This window comes from Triticum aestivum, chromosome 2B (genome assembly GCF_018294505.1).
Source record: "Triticum aestivum cultivar Chinese Spring chromosome 2B, IWGSC CS RefSeq v2.1, whole genome shotgun sequence".
Lineage (NCBI taxonomy): Eukaryota > Viridiplantae > Streptophyta > Magnoliopsida > Poales > Poaceae > Triticum > Triticum aestivum.
The window spans coordinates 639,654,276-639,667,637 of NC_057798.1; the positions used below are offsets into that span (position 1 = coordinate 639,654,276).

Consider the following 13,362-nt stretch of genomic DNA (forward strand, 5'->3'; position numbering starts at 1 on the left):
TAGTTTATGTTGATCATATCTACTATATGATTCACGCTCGACCTTTCGGTCTCCGTGTTCCGAGGCCATATCTGCATATGCTAGGCTCGTCAAGTTTAACCTGAGTATTCTGCGTGTGCAAAACTGGCTTGCACCCGTTGTAGATGGACGTAGAGCTTATCACACCCGATCATCACGTGGTGTCTGGGCACGACGAACTTTGGCAACGGTGCATACTCAGGGAGAACACTTCTTGATAATTTTAGTGAGAGATCATCTTATGATGCTACCGTCAAACAAAACAAGATAAGATGCATAAAAAGATAAACATCACATGCAATCAGTATAAGTGATATGATATGGCCATCATCATCTTGTGCTTGTGATCTCCATCTCCGAAGCACCGTCATGATCACCATCGTCACCGGCGCGACACCTTGATCTCCATCGTAGCATCGTTGTCGTCTCGCCAATCTTATGCTTCCACGACTATCACTACCGTTTAGTAATAAAGTAAAGCATTACATCGCGATTGCATTGCATACAATAAAGCGACAACCATATGGCTCCTGCCAGTTGCCGATAACTCGGTTACAAAACATGATCATCTCATACAATAAAATTCAGCATCATGCCTTGACCATATCACATCACAACATGCCCTGCAAAAACAAGTTAGACGTCCTCTACTTTGCTGTTGCAAGTTTTACGTGGCTGCTACGGGCTTAAGTAAGAACCAATCTCACCTACGCATCAAAACCACAACGATAGTTTGTCAAATAGACTCCGTTTTAACCTTCGCAAGGACCGGGCGTAGCCATACTTGGTTCAACTAAAGTTGGAGAGACAGTCGCCCGCAAGCCATCTATGTGCAAAGCACGTCGAGGAAACCGGTCTCGCGTAAGCATACGCGTAAGGTTGGTCCGGGTCGTCTCGTCCAACAATACCGCCGAACCAAAGTATGACATGCTGGTAGGCAGTATGACTTGTATCGTCCACAACTCACTTGTGTTCTACTCGTGCATATAACATCAACATAAATAACCTAGGCTCGGATGCCACTGTTGGGTTTCGTAGTAATTTCAAAAAAATTCCTACGCACACGCAAGATCATGTGATGCATAGCAACGAGGGGGAGAGTGTTGTCTACGTACCCAACGCAGACCGACTGCGGAAGCGATGACACGACGTAGAGGAAGTAGTCGTACGTCTTCACGATCCAACCGATCAAGCACCGAAACTACGGCACCTCCGAGTTCGAGCACACGTTCAGCTCGATGACGATCCCCGGACTCTGATCCAGCAAAGTGTCGGGGAAGAGTTTCGTCAGCACGACGGCGTGGTAACGATCTTGATGAACTACAGCAGCAGGGCTTCGCCTAAACTCCGCTACAGTATTATCGAGGAATATGGTGGTAGGGGGCACCGCACACGGCTAAGGAATAGATCACGTGGATCAACTTGTTTGTTCTAGGGTGCCTCTACCTCAGTATATAAAGGAGCCAAGGGGGGAGGGGGGCGCTGGCCAGAGAGAGGGCGCAGGAGGAGTCCTACTCCTTCCGGGAGTAGGACTCCCCCCCAATCCTATTCCAACTAGGATTCCCCAAGGGGGGAAAGAGGGAGAAGGGTGGCCGGCCACCTCTCCTAGTCCTAATAGGACTAGGGGAGGGGGGAGGTGCGCAGCCCCCTTGGGCTGCCCTTTTCTCCTTTCCACTAAGGCCCATGAAGGCCCATATGGCTCCCGGGGGGTTCCGGTAACCTCCCGGTAACCTGGTAAAATCCCGATTTCACCCGGAACACTTCCGATATCCAAATATAGGCTTCCAATATATCAATCTTTACGTCTCGACCATTTCGAGACTCCTCGTCATGTCCGTGATCACATCCGGGACTCCGAACAACCTTCGGTACATCAAAATGCATAAACTCATAATATAACTGTCATCGTAACCTTAAGCGTGCGGACCCTACGGGTTCGAGAACAATGTAGACATGACCGAGACATGTCTCCGGTCAATAACCAATAGCGGGACCTGGATGCCCATATTGGCTCCTACATATTCTACGAAGATCTTTATCGGTCAGACCGCATAACAACATACGTTGTTCCCTTTGTCATCGGTATGTTACTTGCCCGAGATTCGATCGTCGGTATCCAATACCTAGTTCAATCTCGTTACCGGCAAGTCTCTTTACTCGTTCCGTAATACATCATCTCACAACTAACATATTAGTTGTAATGCTTGCAAGGCTTATGTGATGTGCATTACCGAGAGGGCCCAGAGATACATCTCCGACAATCGGAGTGACAAATCCTAATCTCGAAATACGCCAACCCAACATCTACCTTTGGAGACACCTGTAATGCTCCTTTATAATCACCCAGTTACGTTGTGACGTTTGGTAGCACCCAAAGTGTTCCTCCGGTAAACGGGAGTTGCATAATCTCATAGTCATAGGAACATGTATAAGTCATGAAGAAAGCAATAGCAACATACTAAACGATCGGGTGCTAAGCTAATGGAATGGGTCATGTCAATCAGATCATTCAACTAATGATGTGACCTCGTTAATCAAATAACAACTCTTTGTTCATGGTCAGGAAACATGACCATCTTTGATTAACGAGCTAGTCAAGTAGAGGCATACTAGTGACACTTTGTTTGTCTATGTATTCACACATGTATTATGTTTCCGGTTAATACAATTCTAGCATGAATAATAAACATTTCTCATGATTATAAGGAAATAAATAATAACTTTATTATTGCCTCTAGGGCATATTTCCTTCAATTAAACCTATGGCCCCGGGTCTATCCTTTATCATACAAGCTTTCAATCTACTTTTATTTGCATCTTTATTTTCTGCTTCTATATTATAAAATACCAAAAATATATTTATCTTATCATATTATCTCTATCAGATCTCACTTTCGCAAGTGGAGGTGAAGGGATTGACAACCCCTTTATCGCGTTGGTTGCGAGTTCTTTGTTTGTTTGTGTAGGTTCGTGGGACTTGTGAGGAGCCTCCTACTGGATTGATACCTTGGTTCTCAAAAACTGAGGGAAATACTTACGATATTGTGCTGCATCACCCTTTCCTCTTCAAGGAAAACCAACACAAGCTCAAGACGTAGCAGAGTTGGGCACCGAAGAAGTTCAGGAAGCCCAGGAAGAAGGGGTGCGGTGGGAGCGAAAAACCCCGGTCGACGTGGGTGGTGAGCAGTACGCACTCACCAGATCGAGGCTGCGGCTCCGTCTCCCCCTCAGGTAGCCTCGCTGCGCCCTTGGCGATCAGCCCAGACTCCTCCAGTTCGTCCAGATCTTCTTGCCGGATCGAAGACCGGATCCAATCGCCCTGGATCCAGCCCGGCGGCAGCCCCGCGTGCGACGACGACCCGCGGTTCTGCTTCTTGCCTTTGGATGCCCCCGTCGCCTTCTTCGCACGCTCCAGCGCCGCCGTCTTATCCTTCACCATGGCGGCGGAGCGGCAGCGTCGAGAGCAGAAGAACTAGATTCGGTGGAGAAGCAGAGGAAGAAGAAAGAGAAGCAGGCGCGCACAGTGCGGACGCCTCGGCCCCGTCGCCTTATAAGGGGTTGCTTCCGAGTGGCTGACGCGTGGGACCAGGCTATCCTGTCAAATCCCGCAACAGTCGCGCGCAACATACGTGGCGAAAAAGGTGGCCCGGTAATCGAGGCACTACTGTTTATCCTCCCCGCTTACTTCGGCAGGCACCGTCCCGCGCGCTTCCTCAAAATTTCGTATCCCGTGAAATCTGGGATACACTGCGATCAATTGCGCCAAAGATTCTACACCCCAAGACAACACTCGGCCGATGATGCCACAAGTTCAGTCGACAACTTTCTGAATGGACCAAGGCGTCTGAATCAACGCTGAAGTACCAACGTCAGTCTTCCATCCTGCGAAAAACATTCGTGAGGTGCAAGGTTCAGAACAAGCTCAACTTCAACCTACTTTCTACTCGAACCTTAATCCATTTGGGGGCTACTGACGAGTATACAGACCTGGGATAGGGTCATAAGCCTGACCTATACATCCTACCCAAGGTCACTACCATAGAAGATAAGAAGCGCAAGAGTCAACGAAGGACTCCCAGTCAAAGGTGTCGAGTGCAATCCACTCGACTCGTCGTATCACTCGGATACCCCTCTTGCTTGTTGTCACTCGACCATACAAGGAATCACTCGACCTACCGAAGATCAGGAGTCACTCAGCATTGCAACGGTCGGACGTTCACTCTGTAGTCTTTAAGGTCATTAATAGCACTTAAGATTAGCGTTATCAGTAACGCCCCTACTTTATGTACATTAAGCCCCTTGTAATGGAGGATGGCTGGGGTCCTGGGGCACTCTATATAAGCCACCCCCTTCCTCTGGGACAAGGGTTCGCACCCCCTGTAATATCACACACATATAATCCAGTCGACCGCCTCCGAGCACCGAGACGTAGGGCTGTTACTTCCTCCGAGAAGGGCCTGAACTCGTAAACCTCGTGTGTACACCTTCACCATAGCTGAGATCTTGCCTCTCCATACCTACCCCCCTTTCTACTGCCAGCCTTAGAACCACGACAGCGATCAAACCAGAGGCGGCCAGATCCTCTAGATCCTCTTGCCAGAGGGTGGATCAGATCCAATCTCCCTGAATCCACCCCGGCGGCAGCCCATACATCGACAACGACCCTTGATTCATTTTCTTGCCCTTCGCCGTCCTCGTCGCCTTGTTTGCACGCTCCAGCACCGCCGTCTTGTCCTTCACCATGGTGGCGGGCGGTGCACTGGTAGAGCGGCGGCAAGGGCAGAGGAGGGTTCGATGGAGAAGCAGAGAAGGGGGAGGGGAACGAGAGCGCATAGTATGGATACCTCGACCTCGACACCTTTTAAGGGCCTACTTCCGAGTGGCTGACGCATGGGCCCGAGCGATCCTGCCAAATCTCGCAACAGTCGCGCGTTGGATACATGGCGAAAAAGGTGGCACGGAAATCGAGGTGCCCACGTCTATCTATCCCGCTCACTACGGCATGCTCCGGCCTGCGCGCTTCCCCAAATTTTCGAATCCCGTGAGATCTGAGATCCACAGTAACCAATCGCGCCAAAGATTTCGCGCCGAAACAACACTCGACGAATGTCAACATAAGTTCACTCGACAACTTCTGAAACGATCAAGGCGACTGAAACGAAGCTGAAGTTCCAACATGGACCTCGAACCCAACATGAATATTTATGAAGCACAAGAGTCAAGGCAGGGCCAACTTCAACCTTCTTTTCCACTCGGACCTCAATCCATTTGGGGGCTAATGACGATGCCATAGACCTAGGGTAGGGTCATAGGCCTGACCTGTACACCCCACCCAAGGTCACTACCCTAGAAGCAAGGACATTCAGAGCACAATAGGGAGTATCAACTGAAGCCACCGAGTGCAATCCACTCGACCAATCACCTCACTCGGATACCCCCATGTCACTTGACCAATACGAAGCCATTCGACCAAACAAGAAATCACTCGGAGTACAGAAGACCAGGAGTCACTTTGGACGGCAACGGTAAGGCGTTTACTCCGTAGTCTTAAAGGTCATTAAATACACTTTATAGCTGGCGTTATCAGTAACACCCTATCTTAATGTACATTGAACCCCTATAACGAAGGTGGGTTGGGGTCCTGGCGCACTCTATATAAGCCACCCCCTCCTCTGGGACAAGGGTTCGCACCCCCTGTAACACACACACACATAACATATTTCAGTCGACCGCCTCAGGGTTCCGAGACGTAGGGCTTTTACCTCCTCCGAGAGGGGTCTGAACTCGTGGGCAAATGGCGATTGTCCTAATGCCGCCCGTGGGCAAATGGAGTCCAATTTTTCCTGTTAATGGTTGGAGTTACCCTAACTAATTAATTCTGAAGCCGGTGGTATATGTACAAATTTCCTGAAAATAAGAATGGGAGATTTTCAGAGTGCTTTTCGATAGCTCTAGTAACATTTCTATAGTTTTGAATACCACTTTTTAGTACTCTCATCGGATCTTTGAAAGTCATTTGCTTAAATTTGTGTCAAAAATATATCTTGTCACAATAAGAATTTAAAAGGTTTTGTATAGTAGAAGTTATCGGTCAAACTTTCATTCGAAGACTCTTTCGATCTCCAAAACGGCATGCGTCTCCTTTTTAAAGACTGGGGGGGTGGGGTGGGGTGGGGGGGGGGGGGCTGAGTTAATGAGATAAATTATCAGTCACAGGGTCTCGTATCGATCTCAGCACATTTAGGGGGGGGCTCAGTTAATGAGATAAATTATCAGTCACAGGGTCCCGTATCAATCTCAGCACATTCTAGAGATTCAGATTCAGCATTGTGCATACTGCCAGATCTTATGAGAATAGCAACAGTGTGTAGAGCTAAACCCAGCATCTAAGCAGATGGTTACAAAGATATATTGTGAAACAATTTTGAATTTAATGGTATCTTTATGTGTAACAACTAAATAACAAAAGATTGCTTAGCAGTCAAAAGATATACTCCCTCCGTTCCAAAATATTTGTCTTTCTAGAGATTTCAAATGAACTACCACATACAGACCATTCGCAAAAAAAAAACTACCACATACAGATGTATATAGACATATTTAGAGTGTAGATTCACTCATTTGCTTCGTATGTAGTCACTGGTTGAAATCTCTAGAATGACAAATATTTAGGAACGGAGGGAGTAGAGATCTGAATGTATGTATTATAGGATGTCGTCTATTCTTTTCCTTTTTTTTTGCGGGTGAAACTTTGTATTACTCAAGTGGGAAGTCCACAGTCTGCATTACAAAGTTCAATGACCTATGATAATCCAGAGTTAAGTCAAACTACTGGTCTACTCTTAGTTCTAGCAAACTTGGCCAAAAAATCACTAACATTATTTTGACTACAATGAACATAACTAAAAGTACTACTACGAAGATTCCTCAGAAGCTTGATTTCCTTCACCAGTGAAGAGAAGATCGATCTATCAATTGAATCATTAGTGATCATGTCCAAAGCCTCCCGTGAGTCCATCTCAACCTGAATAGGTAGCTCCGTTCTCTGAATAGCTAGCGAGAGACCCTCCATACATGCACTTAGTTCTGCCTCCAGTGCATTTCTGCAGGAAAAGAGCTCCCTGCATGATGTATATATGATCTGACCCTTGCTGTCTCGGAGAACCAGACCAGCTCCTGCTATCCCATCGACTGTCCAAGAGCCATCGATGTTGAGCTTAGACCAACCCTCCATAGGCAAAACCCACGCAATGTTTGGAGTTACAGGTGGTATCACTTGCGGTATAGACAAATGATCATATGCGACAACAATGTTTCCCTTTCAGCAGTTCCTCATCTGAATACTTAAGTGATAGTCTTTACAAAACGGCATCTTATCAGTACTCCAGCTAGTCTTTACAAGAATGGTATTATAACACCAGTCAAACTTTTATAGTTTTGACAACCAATATTTTTCAAAATATATCAATTAGAAGTGTGTGGTTGGGGTCCTCGAAAAGGGCTGAACCAAAGGGCCAGGTTCTAAAATTGTTTTAAAAAAAAACAGGTCCTGAACAAGGGCTAGATTCTACTAGATTCAAGAAGGGCTGGATTACGGAGTACATCTTAAGATTCAATAATTAGCATATTGGAAAGAGATGATCAATCATCCCAGAGTCCCATTAGTCCCGGCACATTGTTCTTCAAGAAAAGAGATTCAGATTCAGCATTCTGTATATCAAATCTTATGAGCACAGCAAAACTGCAGGGCTATACCACCCAACAACATCCTACAAGGGCTGAACAAGTGCCATAGTAGTACATGACATGATACCATATGCTTCCCACGAAGCCAATAGTAGTAGTTAAACTTAAGCTAACATCGCAGGTTCAGTTTGCTGAACCGCAGGGGTTCTTCCATCTACTTGCCTTGATCGTCCACAAGCTCATTCCAGAAATGTCATTCGGATCAGCGCTTCATTTCTCCAGGTCCATGCTCGGCTCCGGGTCGGCTGGAAGGCGCTTCTCCAGGTCGAGGCCCGGTTCCGGGTCCGAGCAAGGCTGCTTCTCCAGGTCCAGGCCCGGTTCCGGGTCCAAGCGAGGCTGCTTCTCCAGGTCTAGGCTCATCATTTCTGGGTCTGGACGAGGTCGCTCCTCCAGGTCCAGGCTCGGTTCCGGGTCCGGATGAGGCTGTTTTTCAAGGTCCAGGCTGGACTCCGGGTCCAGACGGAGCCGCTTGGGCTCCCGGTCACCTAGGTGCAGCGACATGGCGAGCTCTTCCTCTGACGGGTTGTTCAGGTTGGCGATGCTCCTGCGAGCATCGTGGTCATGGCGCACGGGAGACATGCCGACGAAGTTCGAGATGAACTGACGCTCTTCCATGTCAGAGGGGGTGTTGGTTGCGCCCTCCCCTTCGGTTGTGGCGTTTGTCAGGTCATGACGAGGCAGCTGCTGAATTTGGATCCCAAGAGGCTCAAAGATCTCTTCAGCCTTCTCTGCTGGGGTGGCTTCTGGGGCAGTAACAGTCACCGCAGAGGACTCCCCAATAGCAGAGGTAATTGCAGCCACAAAAGCTTTTCTTTGCTCCTGCACAGCATCTTTATTATACATGAATTACGTCAGCCTTGTACCATTGGAGCAAACGTAATTCAACAGTGAAGTATGAAAATGCCAATAACGTACTAATATAATCTGCATGCCAAACGTATTTCCAGGACAACACTGGAACATGAAGGGAACTGTTGAAGTACTCACCTTTGAGCGATTCGTCGTTTATGATCAGATCAAGTTCTAGACGATCAAGAAGGCGGCCAAGATCAACCCCTGTGGTCCAGTTTTCGGGGCCATACTCACTTGTGAGCTTTATCCTCCCACGGTTTGCTGTGCCACCCCATATTATCCCAATAGGACGTGGCTTCTCCCCATCCTGGCTGGTCAGGATAATAAGGCTTCCGCTGTCACCCTCCAAATCAAATGTTTGGCGGTTCTCACCAACGACGAGGAGGTCGGTGAAGAAGCATATTCCTTTCTCATCATTGTACTCAAGGGCATATGCCATCACAGTCCCAGTTGTGTGACCAGAGCTTCTGCCGACTTTGCAAACTTGCCTCCCGATGAGGCTCTTGATAGGACACTGCAGATCTATAATCTTAACATCCCCGATCTCACCGACTTCCCTAACTATAGTTGTGACTGTGGAAATGTCAAAGTCATCAGCAAATGGGATGAATGCACCATCAGCTCGTACAAATGTCTCTGCAGATCCACAGAGGGGCAGCATATATGTTTGGGGATTAGAACAGCACATATGCATCATATAAAACAACAGTAAACAGAAGGAGAAACTTATAAGTTTATAAAAATTTACATATATAAAACATAAACTAAGTTTTTTTTGTCCCATAAACAGATATGTATTGTTTTGTTCCTAAGTAGTCTAAAGCAAAAGTTGGTGTTGATCTGACTGACAAAAACTGATACAATCAGAAAGACAAGTCCTGCTTCACAAACTTATCTTTGTGTTTGTGGAATGCATTAATTTATTCATTTTATGCATTGAAGACATTGTGTTTAAATAGACGAAACATTAACTAGGCATTTCTCTATAACATATACTTTGAAGTTCAATTCTGTGAATAATACACGAATTCCCTATATCAACCAGATAATTTGTAGCTGCTCTACCTGGGTTCGTTCCAGCATAAATTCCATACCAAACATCATCTGTGATGAAAGATGTTGCCCTCTCGACAGCTCCAAGATAAACACCAGGCCCAAGATTCGGCGGCAACGGGTGAAACATCTTCTGGTTAGGATAGTTCAAATCAACTGCAACATGTCGGTTCGTGAGGAAACCAACTTGCTTGTTGTTGGTGCGTCGTTTCACAATTGCACCCAAAGTTCCAAATGTATCCTGGCTTGCAACCTGAGACAGTGAAACAGCGTATGGAGAACTCTCAGCAGGAAATGAGAAGCATGCCCTATTGAATCATTCAATGCACTATATGCTGCTCTAACTTCTGGAGTATATAATTCAGTTATGTTTTGGAAAAAAAAAATGTCATTCAAAATAGTACGTGAGTTTTAAAGACAAGTGGTGACTAGATTTGTGCAGGGGCCCAATTCTTAAGCTGCATATGATAACTTAGACCATTCAAGTACTTAGTCATTAAATGACACGACACTCTAGAGACTATTGGTGAGAAAGTTACTTCTGATTGCTGGTCAGTTCACAATGGGATTAACTTAAGTTACATCCAGTTGGCACTCTAGAGACCACCACAAGAAAAACGAATAAAGATTTATTTAAACTAAAACAAGAACAAAGTTAGCACTGGCAGGACTTCTAGTCGCTCTTTGTTATGCATAACAGTGTGAACTGATGTAGTAACTATCAGCCCGTGTCATAACCTTATGGGCACTGCAATTTTATTCACTTTGTCCAAAGAATCCTGACAAAATTTGAACGGCCCACTGGCAAGATAGAGAGAATAACTAGCAGTGCATGTCTGTGCCCAATCCAATTTATACACATGGCAGCATTCACTGCTTAAAGAAGATGATATCTAGGCAATGCAAACCAATACAGATAAGAGCATAGATGTATGAACCTGAGAGCCTGAACCAATATATTCGTCACTGCCACAGAGCTTATTAACAAGCTCACTAAACATCTGTTCTTTAGGTGTTTGAGCCGGCGCACCATAGTATGAAAATTCTACGACATCGACATCACACCAAACACCTCCTGGACCCTGTAATCATCCAGACAAGTGAAAGATATTAGTCGACGACAAAACGACTCCAAGTCTGAAAACAAGCCTGTCCAATAATATAAGACAAGAGATAAAATGAGATTCTCGTACCGCAAGAATTGCAGGAAGGCATTGGTTCGGATTAAGCCATTTCTTGTGAACCTTTCGAGCAACGAAGACAAGAATGGCGGGGGTTTCTGTCAGAACCCCTTTTGTTATGCGGAAGCCCACTGCCGTTCCGAGACTGAAACGCTTCAATATCTTGCTGTGGAAAGCTCTTATGGTCATCAAGTCGAGCAAGCTATTTGCTTGCTGACCCTTGGGCAACTTTCCAGGGAGTATTGGCAGTAATCCTTTCTGGAGGTTCCCAAAGTAGTTTGCCCGTCCCTCCGCCGCACAATGCTGCAGGTTTGAAGTCGGCCATAAGAAGTATGCCGCGCTATTTTCTGTGTGCACACACCCAGAAGCAACCGGTTGCATCGATGGAGAACAAGGAAATGCCTCATGGTGAGAGCAATGCCCCTCCACGTCAAGCGACGACTCTTCCGACTGCGTCAAACCTGAGAGCTGCATCCTGTCATCTGAAGGCTTCATTGTGCCGAACAGTTGACAGATGTGATGGACAGGAGAAGCTATGGCCCTAAAAATGAGAACAAACAAGTCTGAGAACATAATCTTTCCAAGGCCAATGCCCTCAGGTAAAGATGTCAAGAGACACTGGACAAATCTAGCAAATGTGTTTGCGCTCTATAACTTGCATCGGACCGGGAAATATATGCTGAAATTAAGAGCATCCAAGTTATTATACACAAGAGAATAAACAAGTGCTGGTGGAGTAGCCTGATATTCTCGGGGAATAGGTTCTTGCAAGATTGCAACCACGCAAACAAAAGCAGGCAATATCATAAGAGGAATCCTCTGTACGACGAATATGACCCATTGTATATGTATATTCTTGTTGCCCATCAGCCGTAGAACCAAGCAGAGAACATCACAGGAGAGTGGAATCTGCAAAAGCCAGCGGGTGAAGGAAGTCTCCATCCGTTTGTTCGCGAAAGGCATGCCACAAATTCTGCCTTTAAACAGCAGGAATGAGCATAAATCCACATCACAACTACTTGTGATGATAACAAAAATACCGGCGCAAAAAGGTAGGGCCTACACACCAATTCAGCAGGCGGCACCGCTGGTGAAGTTTGGCAAAGGCATCATGCACTTTGTTGAAAGAGAAAAGGCATAATCAAAATCAGAAACGACCCGCCCACAAGAAATCGGGGGGAACAAACAGCAAGCACTCTCTCCTTGTTCCAGCCAATAGCAGGCCTGAAATCGGTTTTGCTGGAGCAATGCTACTTTTATCTGGCCGCAGAACCTGAAGCTGAACTGAAGGCACGCGAGCTGGATTGGTGCTGGTTGCTTGTAGGAACACCAGAGCGGCAATGGAACTCCGGTGGCGATGAGTCTTGGAGGCCGAGCTGCTAAGCTTTCCGTGGCATTTGGCCCCGGAAGCGAGGCCAGCAAGGAAGGCGGAAGGAAATAAGAAGAGGAACACCTGAAGCTGTTGCTGTGCAGGCATCAGGAAATTCCCATGGCACTGGTAGGGAGCAACAACCTAGTATACCAGATTGGCAATACAACCACCAACGGGACGAGCTGCCCCGCCTACGAATAGAAACCACGGGCCGCAAGGAAAAAGGGATACGAGGGACAGAAAAAGAAACCGCGCAAATCGAGGAAGGCGGCGTCAAGATCCTGCCGCCCCAAGGTCCAGCGAAAGATCCGGCCTCCGGTAGGACTTCGGGCAGGGGAGGGAGGGGTCGGAGCCGCTCACCTGGAGCCGGAGCAATGGCCGCGGCCTCGCGCCTCGTCCTCCCCTCCTATCTTCTTCTCCCAGCGCGGGTATCCATAATTGGGGCGGGGAGGCGGGAATCTCCACTGTTATTAGGGGCGAGGCCCGGGGGCAGAAGCTGACAGCTTTGCAGTCGCAGGCGGCGTCCCTCCCCCCCTCCCCTGCCCAGCCCCCCCTCTCACTGTTCGGGCCGTGTGCGCGGCAGCAGCGGCATGCGTGCGCCGCACAAACACCACAAGAAGAGGCTAGAGAGAGAGAGGAATGGGGAGGAGGCGCTGGGAATCTAGGGGGGGAGCTCGATCAGCAGCTAGGCGGTGGTGGTGATCATGGCGTGGTGGTCACAGATTGGGGTGAACAACAACTTCACTGTGGCGCCGTTGATGTGTCGATGCGTGGGTCGAGCCGGGACCTGTGGCCGCATAGTCGTCTGTGTCGCGCAGTGCAACGAACGACCCAGATGTCTCGCGGCGGGGGCGAGCGGACGTGGCCCTCTCCTGGCCGTTCGACCCTGGGGGGTTCAGCCTCCTTTGAACAAGGTGCACTTTTGGTCATGTCATGTCACATATATTATCGACAATGACAATATGAAAATGATAGGGAAAAATAAAATTAATGGAGTTGACCTATCGTAGAGGGTCCGACTGTAAACATATCTTTTTCTAACATATACTCCGTATTATGGATAACAAGATTTAAACGCAAGAGTAGCAGTGTAACACCCAATTCTTTTGGTGGCTTTTAAAGTAAGCGGCCCTTTCGTAG

The 13,362-nt window shown here is 47.4% G+C and overlaps 1 protein-coding gene across 3 annotated transcripts; it reads right to left on the reverse strand.

Annotated features, from left to right (window-relative positions):
* Nucleotides 1–7,679: 7,679 nt before the first annotated feature.
* LOC123046438 (protein NARROW LEAF 1) lies at nt 7,680–12,949 on the reverse strand. 3 transcript variants are annotated; one of them, XM_044469807.1, is made up of 6 exons: nt 12,473–12,949; nt 10,863–11,391; nt 10,608–10,751; nt 9,682–9,922; nt 8,752–9,279; nt 7,680–8,594 (listed from the first exon to the last, which is right to left on the reverse strand). In XM_044469807.1, the coding sequence occupies exons 2-6, from the start codon at nt 11,343–11,345 to the stop codon at nt 7,975–7,977; spliced, it is 2,016 nt and encodes a 671-aa protein (XP_044325742.1). In that variant the 5' UTR covers nt 11,346–11,391; nt 12,473–12,949; the 3' UTR covers nt 7,680–7,974. The 3 variants fall into 3 exon arrangements, with proteins under 3 accessions (XP_044325742.1, XP_044325741.1, XP_044325743.1); XM_044469806.1 differs by having other exon boundaries at nt 12,583–12,947; XM_044469808.1 differs by having other exon boundaries at nt 8,752–9,252; nt 12,583–12,938.
* Between the last annotated feature and the right edge of the window lie 413 nt (nt 12,950–13,362).

Excerpts from the sequence above, each read along its gene's own strand:
- LOC123046438 (XM_044469807.1), bottom strand. The coding sequence starts at position 11,345 with ATGAAGCCTTCAGATGACAGGATGCAGCTCTCAGGTTTGACGCAGTCG. Across the intron at positions 9,923-10,607 it reads ATATTGGTTCAGGCTCTCAG|GTTGCAAGCCAGGATACATT; the intron begins GTTCATACATCT and ends TCACTGTCTCAG. Across the intron at positions 8,595-8,751 it reads AAACGACGAATCGCTCAAAG|ATGCTGTGCAGGAGCAAAGA; the intron begins GTGAGTACTTCA and ends TGTATAATAAAG.